Source organism: Apaloderma vittatum, unplaced genomic scaffold, assembly GCF_000703405.1.
Source record: "Apaloderma vittatum isolate BGI_N311 unplaced genomic scaffold, ASM70340v1 scaffold16382, whole genome shotgun sequence".
Classification (NCBI taxonomy): Eukaryota; Metazoa; Chordata; class Aves; order Trogoniformes; family Trogonidae; genus Apaloderma; species Apaloderma vittatum.
The window spans coordinates 2,353-14,549 of record NW_009703229.1 but is presented as its reverse complement, the minus strand read 5'-3'; the positions used below and the strand labels follow the sequence as shown (position 1 = coordinate 14,549).

General features: G+C 42.6%; 1 protein-coding gene across 1 annotated transcript in view; it reads right to left on the bottom strand.

Annotated features, from left to right (window-relative positions):
* Positions 1-2,873, bottom strand: part of LOC104270259 (transcription factor 7-like 2) — a gene marked incomplete at both ends in the record, with an annotated part of 13,504 nt that extends 10,631 nt beyond the window's left edge. The window contains 2 exons of the mRNA XM_009864565.1: positions 501-603; positions 2,741-2,873. Of these exons, the coding sequence (XP_009862867.1) occupies positions 501-603; positions 2,741-2,873 (236 nt within the window). The remainder of the gene's footprint in view (positions 1-500; positions 604-2,740) is intronic.
* Between the last annotated feature and the right edge of the window lie 9,324 nt (positions 2,874-12,197).

Here is a 12,197-nt window from a genome sequence, read left to right as displayed (position 1 = left end):
CGCTGACTGGCAGATGTAAAGCTCTACTGTTCCACAAGGAAAATGGAAAAGGTTTCATTGGGGAAAGCCAAGGAAATTGAAAATTGCACATTTATAGTGTGGGTGGCCCTGGTAAGCAAGAGACCATGAGATCCACCCTGAGCCCCCAGAAAACCAGTTCTGAGAAAAACCCAGGCAGTGCAGTGCAAGGGCATCAAGAAGAAAAAGACGTTTCTCCAGATGGATTTAAAAATTCATGCTTCGCAAATCAGCTGGTTGAGATGACATGCAAAGCTGTGTCCAACTGCTTATGTTGGTTTAAGACCACATGACCTGGCACAAGCTTTAACGAATCTTCATGAGGCGGGTAAATTCATAACCACCCAGTGAAGTGGTGGGTTGGCAAACACACTTATCTCAAGGCACGCACACATGCAGATGCACACACGCATATACGATTTTTAACATAAGTTTTACACATTAAAAAAGAAAAAGGAAATTAAAAAAATGGAACTCCTTACTGTGGTACTAACCATCCTAGCGGATGGGGGATTTGTCCTACAGTGCCTGGTGATAACGGATAATAAGGAGATATATCTGGAGGATGTGGAGGCCTTGGAATTCCTATGGAAGAGGAACATAAAGCAGCGTTAACATTAAGACATGGAAATAAATAAAACGAAAACACACATATGTTTCTAAATTGCTGTCGACTATTATTACCATACTCATGGCTTCACTTTGGGTTTCCAAAGGGTGTTTCCCAGTCTTCTATTTTAGGAAGTGAGCCTCCTGACACATTATTAAATGAGATTCAACCAGAAAAATGGGTGTGATTCGCTTCCTCAGTCATCTTTCCAATCAGAGATAACTATTTTGTTATTTAGGATGAGAATTTAGGAGTCTCAGCTATAGTTTGGTGTAATGCTGTGCTAGGTGCTGTCTTAAATGCTCATCAGAAAGATGGTCCCTGTAGCAACTTCATGGATAATTGAGCCTCAAAGTCACCAAGAGATCACAGGCCCTACCCATGCATTGACTGGGCATTCAATAGGATGGTGTTACTCCTAAGTAACCTCCAAAACGAGTTACAAAGGGATTGCCATTGCAAATGGTGTTTGCTTTTGTGCAAACCTAGGGCACCTTTCCTGAAACGTAGGAGTGGAGGTGAGAGCTCCTGAAAACCCTTGGTCAAACCAGAGGCAGATGCTGAAGGTGTGCAAGGGTGGACAGAGAGCCGATCCATCCTCTCTGAAACTGGTGCAGTTCCTACTTGGAGAGCAGAAACCAGCTCCAGACACAAGCCTTACATCTTAATGCTCCTTACCTTAAGAGCAAGCAGGAATTACTCAGAGGAGTAAGAGTTACAAGACTGGGTGTTTCAATTAACAAGCCAGAGCACAATTACACAGCAGAAGCAAAATTAAAATGGAGAGCATTAAAAGGAAGGGGTACTGTATTCATGGCTAAAAACTATTTTTTTAAGTCACTCGGGAAGCTTTTAATCTCTAAATTAAATCTCCTTGTGTGACATTTTCATGCAGACATTGCTTTTTCTCCATTACAAAACCCAAACAGATTAACTGGGCTTTAACCATCCAGTGAGCTATTTGCACACTTGAAAGAATGTTCACAGAAGAAAAGTAAACAGTCTACAGACGTTAATCATATGTTTTACGATAACCATTTAAAAGCTATTCCCTGTACTGCCATTATTTAAATGAGAGGTTGACTATGCCATTCACTTGCAATACCCAGGGATGGCGAGATGGATTCCTTTTAAGCCACGTGAAGTTAGCATTAAGCACAATTAAAAGGGGGCCCCAATTGAAGCGTAGGGAGTGAAAACCAGCTAATGCAGAGCCTCATTCAAGGGCTGGAGTTGAGACAAATTATCTGCATATGTTAGGGCAGACACAGAGCGATTCCTTTGACATGAATTCTGTTTCTGATGTACTTTCCAATTAACTAGCTGGGATTTGGGTTAACAAAAACAAAACCACTGTCACTAGGAACTCAGTGCAGCCCGAATAAAGAAGATTGACACTGTTTGACTTCCGTGGGCCCTCAGGTTAAACAGGGACTCTTAAAAAGTTAGAATAACATGTAAATTCTACTCTGTAACACCAATAAATCTAGTCAGGGTTTTACACGGCACTCTATATTCAGAAAGACTGCCCTTCAGGCTGAACTGAGAGCTGGATAGACCTACATTGGGGAAAAGAGTTGCAAGTGTAGAGCTGGAGCTAAGCAGTTAGAGTGGATGAAAATTCAACATTATAGGAGAAAAGTGGCTGAACTCCTGACACAGAAACAATGGGATTTGGGGAATTAAAAGAGATTCATTTTGAAACCGGTCATGACCCAACACCTTTAAAATTCCAGCTGCAATTTTCTAAGTGCGGATCACAGAACGTACATGTTTAATTCTCTGGGTCATGCATGCAAACTAAGCACTTGGTAGATCCAACTACTAGGTAGGGTATCACACTGCAAAGAAACACACGTGCGAACGACCCCACGCATGCAACTCTGGGGTCACCCTGCAGAAGCTTTATGAAAATTCACCCAGTAGGTTTCTTTCTGAAGCCTAATTGGCTTAAAAAGAAACTGCTTTGTCTGTGTTCTTGCATGCATTTGGTATTTTTTATGCCCGCTTTGGCACTCCAGCATGGGAAATCCTTCCTCCCGCACTCCTTCCCCTTAATATGCAAAATGGAAAGAGAAACTCAAAAATACCCCCAAACTATTTCCCACGTACCTGTTTTGGGATCTACGTCGGCTGGTAAGTGTGGAGGAGGGTTTCCCGGTGTGAAGTGCTCATTGCTGTACGTGATAAGCGGTGTAAGAGGGTGTACATGGTGTGGGTGCTGCACAACTGGCACTTTGTTAGACTGTCAAGAGAAAAAGGTCGACGGCGTTAGAGGAGTGCTGGGCACTCGTCACTGCAGCACGAGGCTCGGCATACAGAAATCTGAGTACCCAGGATTTCAACACGGTCCTCAGACTTTTCCAGATCCTTTCTCCTTGCAGTTTCCCCACCCTCTTGCTTAAAACCTCCTCACACACTTTCCTTGCTCTTGAGCTTCTTTAATCTTTTTGACCTGTCGTGCTCTTGTATGGAGCAACAGCGATTCTTTAAAATTTCTCCTTTTTATTTTATTATCTTGTGCTTCACCTCCAAGACGCAGGCAGACTCCTCAGTAAGGGGCTGACAGAGTTCCCCATTTAATTAGCACGACACCCAAATGCTCACTGACCTGTAGGTCTTTTCCTTTCCCCTTCCTGTCCTCACTTTCAGTTCTACATTTTACTACTCATTGCAAATACACCAGATAAAAAGCCTTTGTAGTGCTAGAGCATTCCCTTCATCAGCAAGCATTAAGCTGACAAGCGATCACCTGCATATTTTATATATATATATATTTTTTAGAAGAGCTGATTAATTATCAATTCATCAGAGAGCGCTAATAAAGGGAAACTGGATACTGATGAATTAGGCTACTAAAATATTCTGCTATATAAATAATGGTAAAAACACAGATAAAGCCACAGAAATTAAGATTCTTGTGGGGGGAATAATCATGCAGATATGAGGTTTTTCTCTGACACATTCCTAGCTCTGGGGGAGAAAAAAAAGATTTCTTTTCCTTAACAAGAATAAAAAAAAGGAGTGAATGAATGAAAGAAAAAGGCAGGCTGAACTGTAACTTACCCTTACAAGATCACAAAGAAAAAATTAAGCTGAAACAAGCGAACTGCTGGACCATTTACTGCGAGTAATCCAATTGCAAAAAACCCTATTCCCCATAGAGGATTTTCACTAAAATCCTACAACAGGGACATTTAACCAGATTAGGTACCAGCAAAGATAAAGAGGCTGGTATTAGATGATGAATGGATTAGAGTCAGGTTTCATTTTAGAATGTGTCTTCATTTCCTTTTATTACTTTAAGTAAGGAACAACTTGCATTAACATCAAGCAAAAGGAATCACATTAAAATAAAGTAGTGATACCACGGCGGCCCCCGATAGCGCCGCTGCCGATCAGGGTCTGCCAGCACTCTCCTGCTTGCCCTTCTGCCCAGGGATGGCTCTGACCCCACCGATCGCTCCCCAGTACCCCCAAAGACACGTGCCCTCGCCATGCTGCTTTAGCCAAGTCGCTATCTGATCTCGGCCTGAACGCTCCGAGCTTCCCTTAAAAGCATTTAAAAAATAATTCAGTTATTCTCTGACGACGAGTTTCCAGACTGGGGGGAAGGAAGAGAGAAGATGGACTGTGAGCTAGGAGGAAAGAAGGAATGATAGTCTTCACCCGAACAAACAAGAAGTGCCTCCATCATGCTTTGGTCAACACACAGCAGAGCTTCACCTTTGGTTCTCCCAGCCTCCCCCAGACCAGGAGGTTTCCCCAGCCCCAGCTGTATGCAGAAATTTGACTCACAAGCATGCATCTAAGAGGAGCAAGCCAAAGTGCTTATGCTTTCCACAACTTTTACCATGTTCATCTTTTTTGCAGCCTTTACAGGGAGTGATTCCCCTCTAACATCACGCACACAGCACAGGGGAGTCCCATGTCAAGTGCTCACCACACAGGACAGAGCATGGTTGAGGCAGCCCAGGCTATGAATCACAGCACATTGTGTTGGCCGGCCTCTAGGTCAGGTCTTCTGCCACCTGCGCAACCAAGGACAACTTTTAGCCACACAGATCCATAATGGTTTCCTATCAGAGGAGCTATGGGGATTCAGCCCCTTAATTCAAAACGCTGAAGGAGATGCTCTAAACCAAAACCCGATCTCTTCCAAGTGAATCAACGTAAGCAATCTGAAAGTAACCAAAAGGTTTGGCAACGGCTTCATATAACAAATCGCATTACACACCACGCAAACTAGCAGGCGTCGACTCAGCAACACATGACATTATATGCCAAATGACCACTCGATCTGGTTCACAAAAAACAACCCTTCCCAGTAAGAGCGATTTTTGCTGGCCAAGAATTGCATGAACTCTTGCTGTTAGGTGTCCCACAGCGTGGCTGGTTGCCGCTGTAGCTCTGTGTTCTCCCAACTCTATCTTCACATCATTGCAAAAAACCATCACCCAGATCCTGACAGATATTGAAGGTTGCCTTCTATGGAGAGTTTATTTTCATTGAAACTGGAACTGGTTAGTTAAAAAAATAAGTAAGCAGTAGAATAACATTAGAGGGTCAGACTTAAGCCAACAAACAAGAAACAACATGTGAGAGGAAAGCTGGACTTACATGACTGTTTCACCAAAGACAGGTATACGACAGGGGGTTACATGTAAACTGTGGGAAACTACCACCCACTGCTTTGATATACCAAGACCTCCCGCAATATCTCCACAAAATGACACGAGCGCTAAATTATTATATATTTTACTTGATGCCCTTCAGAGAAAAATAAAAAGGAGAAAAAAAATGAATAAAAATCAGCAACCAATAGTTTGAACTCAGTCTACCAACTTTCGCCCAGGTAAATAGTTTTTATTTGGGTGCCTGTCCTACAGTCACACAAATAATTCATATAAAGGTACTGGAAGTAAGGGTAGAACATTTTTCTGCCACTCTGATGATGCTGAAGCAGAATTGTGGTGATAATGTACTGAGGGAAAGAGGAAACTGTCATCTACCTGCTCAAAAATATGTTTTCTAGTACAGAGGGGTGTAATCCACTGCCTCTGCGAATCAGCCTGTATCACAACTCAGGGCTAGATTTGTATTTTGTTTTGCAGTGTTCATCACATACTGGGAAAAGGGACCATAACTCTGCTTATAATAACACACACAATTTGCAAGCCAGGCTAATCACGCATAATACGCTAAATAAGCTGCTCTTTAAAAGCAGTGTTCCTGAAGTTAACTAAGCTTCCTTGGAAAAGAGAGGGGGGGGGAAAAAAAAAAAGGACTAGCTGAGAAAGAGCAGGATTAATCCCACACACGCATCTTCCTTTGAAATCAATGGGAGCTCTGCCTGAGTAACAAGTGTGGTCCTAACCCCATCCGCTGGCAATGAAAGATAAACCACAGAAGCCATCAGGATAGGACACCTATTAGATGACCTTGGCCACTCCCCTGCAAAAGACCCTTCTCCGATATACATTTGCCAGTACTTTATCAAGGGTAGTTTTAAGCTAAAAGCCATTGTGAGGCGCAGGAATTTCTCTGGCAACTTGCAGAACACCATTTATGGCGATGTCAGGCAGGGAGATGGGAGCTGCGCTGGTACACACTGATTAGCACCAGGGCATGTGGCAACAGGACAGGAACAAGTGGAGATTTCCAGAGAGAAATCCCAGCATCCACACAGTACCAAGTCATCTGCTGACAGATCACTCCTCTCCACTGAAATCTGGGGTCTCGTATGCTGGGTTAAAGAGCATGGTAAAGAATTGCAAAAAACCAACAGAAGTTTGCTTTACTTGATAACCTCCGCCTGAAGAAAACCAGAGGAAATTGTCCCCATAGGGACTCAACTACTAAATCACTCTATAAGAATTTGAAATACTTCTGGGAATGCTTAAACACAGATGCCTTTAAACAATAATGGAGCTCTGGAATGAAAAAAAAAACACACACACACACAAAAAACCATCCCTCACAAACAAAAAAACCAACAAATTTTGGACTGATACATATCTGAGTGGGATACTGGAATCCATTCAGCCTAAGTTCTGATAGGTACCTTTATGAAATAAAAAAAAAAATTAGCTGAACTTCAGATTTAAGCTGCAGGGGAGTGTGTGTATAAATTGCTGTGTATTAGTCTTTGTTGCCTGGTAAGGACATTTTATTAACAGGATGAAAGATGCTTCTATATGTATACAGCCCAATTTAATGCACCCCACTGATGAATACTTCCCATTTATTGAAGAAGTTAATACATGCTGCATAAATCAATAGTTCCTAAGTCTCTGAAAGCAACATAAGACTTGCACGAGATGAAACATTGTATTGTTGAGCACACAAAGAGCAATCAACCTCTAAATAAGAAGAGTTTGTTACTGCAATTTCTGTTTGCAAACTCATAGCTTGTGCGGCTCAGGCAATAAAAACATGGTATCAACTCGAAGTCAGAGAAAAACGTGCCAGAGAGGTCAGAGCATTTGTCCTCACCAGCATAACACAGTGTTAGCAAAAGCGGGGCTGCAAAAAGAGAAGCCACCCAGGCTGTAACAAGCCACCACGCCACTGCAGCACCGCTGCAGCCAAAGCCTTCGGCTGGTGGGAGACTCTGCTCTGTCAGCGCCCTGTCCCAGCAGCCAAGGGCAGAGCAGAGGGGATGCTCCTGCCCCAGCACTGCCTGCAAAGCCGCCAGTGCATCTCCCCCGGCTGCAGCCAGGGTCAGACCCCCTTCCCTGGACCCCCCCAGCCACCTTCTAAGTGTACTTCGAGCCCCAGGGCCTGCTGGCGAGGCAGAGGTGGGCTGCCGCCCACCGGGCACCACCCAGCAGGCAACGTGGCACAGGAGGAGGGAGTGATCAGGCACTTGCACCTTGGACCCCCAGAGCCCCCTCCCCTTCCTCCACCACAAGTAAGGGAGGAGGAATTAGAGCTGCCCGTTCAGCTTAAAACCCATGAAACGACAGACGCTGAAAACAAATGGAGCTAGAGCTCCGCCTGCCTTTTTTTTGCCATGTCCTCCTCTTTCCCTGTTTCCTCATTGCTTTCCCTTTCTGCTGAAGAAAGATGGGCCCTGAAAGTGCCTTTATGAGCCTAATACAATAAAACAAAAGCAGCACAGAAGAGGATTTGTCAGCCTTTTCCCCTCCTCCAGGGTGGATGCAGAAGGTCGACAGTGGTCTTGAATTAGCAGGCCCTCCTGGAGTTGCTCCCTGGGCTTAGCAAAGGGTACCATTCAATACCAGTTCACATTAAAAAATAGGTTTAAAACTTGTCTCCCTGTATTTTCCAGATGGTACTATTGCAGTTATGCTGACTATGGCCAGTGAAATGCTAACAGATGTTCCCGAGCTGCTCTGCAGCTCCAAAGATGCTCATAAGAGAAGAGTTTCTTTTTTTCTAAACGTTGATCTCCCCTTGGTTCTGCCTAGAGATGACATCCCACACCCCCCTCAAACCAGAAAACTAAGTTGCAAAAAAAGGCAAATCTGAAAATATTGCTGCAGAAGTTGGAATATTCTTCCGTTTCCAGCCAGGGTCACCAACAACCAAAGCTGAGCACTCATTAAGAAGCATCACTCCAGCCTTGGGGATCACCTGCCTCTGCAGCCACTTTGGGTGGCACCCCAAACTTCAACGAGGAAAACACAAACCATTCACCTTAACTCAAATGCTAAAGCCAAACAAATCCACCAGCAACATGCAACTCGGTCCTCATGCCCTTCCGAAGCATAAAAACTCAATATCAGTGATGATGTGTTTTCGGAAAAATATGCAAGATTTGATTTTACCCAGCTCAGTTTAGCCAGCCGAAGTCACAGTTTATTTTTTTAAGGATGCTTTCACACCTGACTAAGCATCTTCTCCTGAGAAGTACTTCCCCTTGCCGCATTACTGCTGATACAGTGGCGTGAGCCCTTTCACAGTTTAATGTAGCTGATTTCTGCCTAAGGTCCTGCCCTAAGCTAACTGCCCATTGTAGTGGGAGACAAGGCCTCCATTGATAATCACAACTCGCCCTGCTAAAAAAAAGGCTCATTTTCTTCTTTCACACAAATGATGACAGGAGCGCTGACAACCGTGTGCTGTGACAATACTCCCCCCAGACAGTGCTTGACCAAAAGAAAAAATCAACCACACAACCCCCCACTGCCCTCCCATAAATAAATAAATAAATAGATAGATAGATAGACAGATAGATAAATAAATAAATAAAAGTCGGGGGCACACACACTTTTACTTTCTCCTGCTTCTTCCCCCTCCCTCCCCAACCACTATCCAGGCCAGTGAGTGTCTACCTGCTCTTGCAAGAACTGTCGGCTTTTCAAATAAAACCTATGCTTTACTAGTGATCTCTCAGACGAAACAACAAAATCAGCTTCCTGGCTTTAAGTGTCCAGCAATTCATTCAAGAAAAGAACAGTTTTCTTTTTTCTTCCCCCCACCTCTCATCCCTTCAACTATGACGGAGCGCCCCTGCACACTGGAGCACCACCCTGCTTGACGTTTTCGGCATCCTGCCTGCAAGGGAGCGGAGGTACTGAGGGGAGGGGGTAGGGAAGCAAGGATTTAAGATGTTCAGGAAATTTCCACTTAATTTCGCCAAAAGGCAATTACATGAAATGAATCTGGTGACAATTAGCATATGCCAAATCCTCTAGCGTAAACGGGAGAGAAACGGGGTTTAGCTATCTAATTGCTGCCTGTTAGTTCTTACGCAGGAGAATTAAAAACACTGGTAGTGAAACGTTATTATTAAGTGTGCTCACACTTTGCTTTCAAAGCTGTCATGGACTATAATCTTACTGCTATAGTAAATCAGGTATTTTTTATTTTTTTTTTATTAAAAAAAAAAGAGACGTGGCATTTTAAATACAAGTAAAGTGCTGCATCCTTGGACCTTGTGGTGTTACTCTGATGTCAGGTCAGACCCAGACAAGCACCAGCTTTAGTTAGACACAGCTATATATTTTTAGATCCTTAGCATCACTTGGAATTACATTGATGCCAGTTAGATTTTACCTCATTCATTCCCTTAACACTTTATTGATAAAGAGAAAGCACTCTGCGAGCCTCATCTGCTCTGCCTGATCTTGGCATACAGATTTGGATACCAGAACTGCCTCAGCCTAGAGCCCAGAAACAGTGGCCTGCATGTATCCAGCCAAGCTTTACACTGTATCTCAAAATTAGAGATTATTTGATCAACAGGTGAATTTTCCCATATGAGGAGGACAAGACAATGCTCAGACTCTTCAAGTTTCAGGCATCCAGGCGCCCAGATCTATTTCTTCCATTGCAAAAGGAGAGGCGCAATTTCCTCCTCGACCTGACAAATACTTGGTGCTTTCTTCGCATACTTTAGTTAATTACTCGACAGATACTATCTGTCTAGAGCAGGCAAGCCTTCGTTCATATCTAACACGGCAAAAAGCAAAACAACTTGGCATACATCAGACTAAATCCGAGAAACATTGTTTTCTTAAGCAGTACCAGTACAAGGTGTGCTGGATACACAACCCCTAAGCAAAGAGACTGGTGAAACCACAGCAGATCTTCAGGAAACAGTCCTGAACATAAAGGGACTGGGGAGGGGAGAGATACAGAGCAATATTGCAAGCACAAAAATTGAAAAAAAGATGGGGAGACAGGAAAAGTGAATATAAGTAAAATGGTGCTTTTAATAACCCTGATAGATCTTATTTGTTATATGTTTTCTATGAATGCCTAGCAATGCAATGTTACTTATTGCCTAGCATGGTCTAAAATGGCACATTATAAACAGCTTTAATTCTTGCATACAGACAGCTTGTTTCAGCTCTACTCAGAAATATAGTTCAGGAGAAATAGTTCCACTGATTTTCCTAGGGTTGTCTGTGACTTCTGCTACAGTAAGAACTCAAATGTGAGGCTGTTAAAAAACTGCAAGAAATGAAACAAAATTAGCATGCATGCCTATACCCACTTGTTTTTTGGCAATTTCAGTAGTAACAGCATGATTAAAAAACTAACATGCATATACATGCCTTAAGATACGATGCCAAGTGCTCAGTACAGCTTTTTAGAATGCAGTATTCACAGATTATAGCAGACTGTGCTCAATACCAGTACACAATATACATAGCAAATGTATATTTCGATAGCTTAACAAATAACAAAGCTCTAAAACATTTCGATTTTTTAATGTGCTAAGAACATTACACGCCACCACAAAATAACTGAACGATGAAATTTTAGAAGTCCTGATCAATTATCTCTTGAACAAATTCAACGAAGTTTCCCTAAAAATGTGACGTCAAATGCATATTAGAACGGAAAACACCTTGCAAATATTTTAGAAGAAAAGAAACAGGCATATTTATACGGTGCTGTCAGGCCTTTTGCCCCAAGTCCCCATGAAAAGAATTCCTCTAAAGGTAAAACGCTTACGAGATCTCATCACCAGCCATGTAAAACCTGCATATGCAACAACATGCAGTGAACGAAGAAACATCTAAATAACTGTCCTTTTAGATTAACTCCTTTTAGAGGAATTCTGCATAATTGTGTCCCTTGTTTTATAGAACAGAAGGCAAATAAATCAACTAAGCTACTCAGGCAAAGGTACCACAGAGTACTGCAATGATATAAATCCTCCTCCTGGATCGAGTGACTCTGTAAGCAAGCCTGGCAGAGTTAGAAAAAAACCCAGCAGACTCAGGACTCCCAACTAAACCTCTGGTGAAAATGCAATGCTTTCTAAAATTCTTAAATACATTTCTATTTTCTGTGTATAATTACGGGCAATGCACAAAACTGGCTGAGGGGTAGGTTTACTGCCTGTAATATATATTAATAGGAGACAAAAAGTCTCATGGACTTCTGACAACGAACACAGAACCACTGTGTCAAAACACATGTTACCTCACATTTATCAACATTCAGTACTATTTTTCGAATTCTTTTATCACTGGGTGAAATCATTTTTATGTAGTGTCCCTAAAATTTTCATCTTTCACATTATATCCGAGCTTTCTGAAGAACTCAGAAAATCTAACTCAGTGTCAACCAAACACAGGATCAAAAGCACCCAGTTATAAACCACTATATACTATTTTTAATAATCTCCAGAAAAAGAAAAAAAAATAAATCTCGTTTTGTGTATTACAAGAGTTAAACCATTCCATCTCCAAATCCCCTTATCTGTAACGTATGTGCCCTGCTACAAACCAACTTTTTCTCCTTAAAAAAAACCAAAACAAAACAAAAATCAAAAAACAAACCCAAACATTTTTACCTTCATGGTTTCAGAGTTAAGGAAATATCGTACTGAACTGAAGAGAGCTTTGAAGTGGCCCCCTCTGCCCCAAAGGAGAAAAAGAAAAGAAACGCTAGTGATGTCATGGTCACTGTGTGAGTGTCTGACTGCGGCTGTAATGCACAGCTAAAACACGCGCGCACGCTTCTCCGGTGCTGGTAACCATTGTTCAGCATCCAGAAAGCAGCCTGAAACCTGCTCTACACCAGCCTCTGAAACACCGCCTTCCTCTCCCCCTCCCTAAACACATCCCAATCCCACCCTGGATGA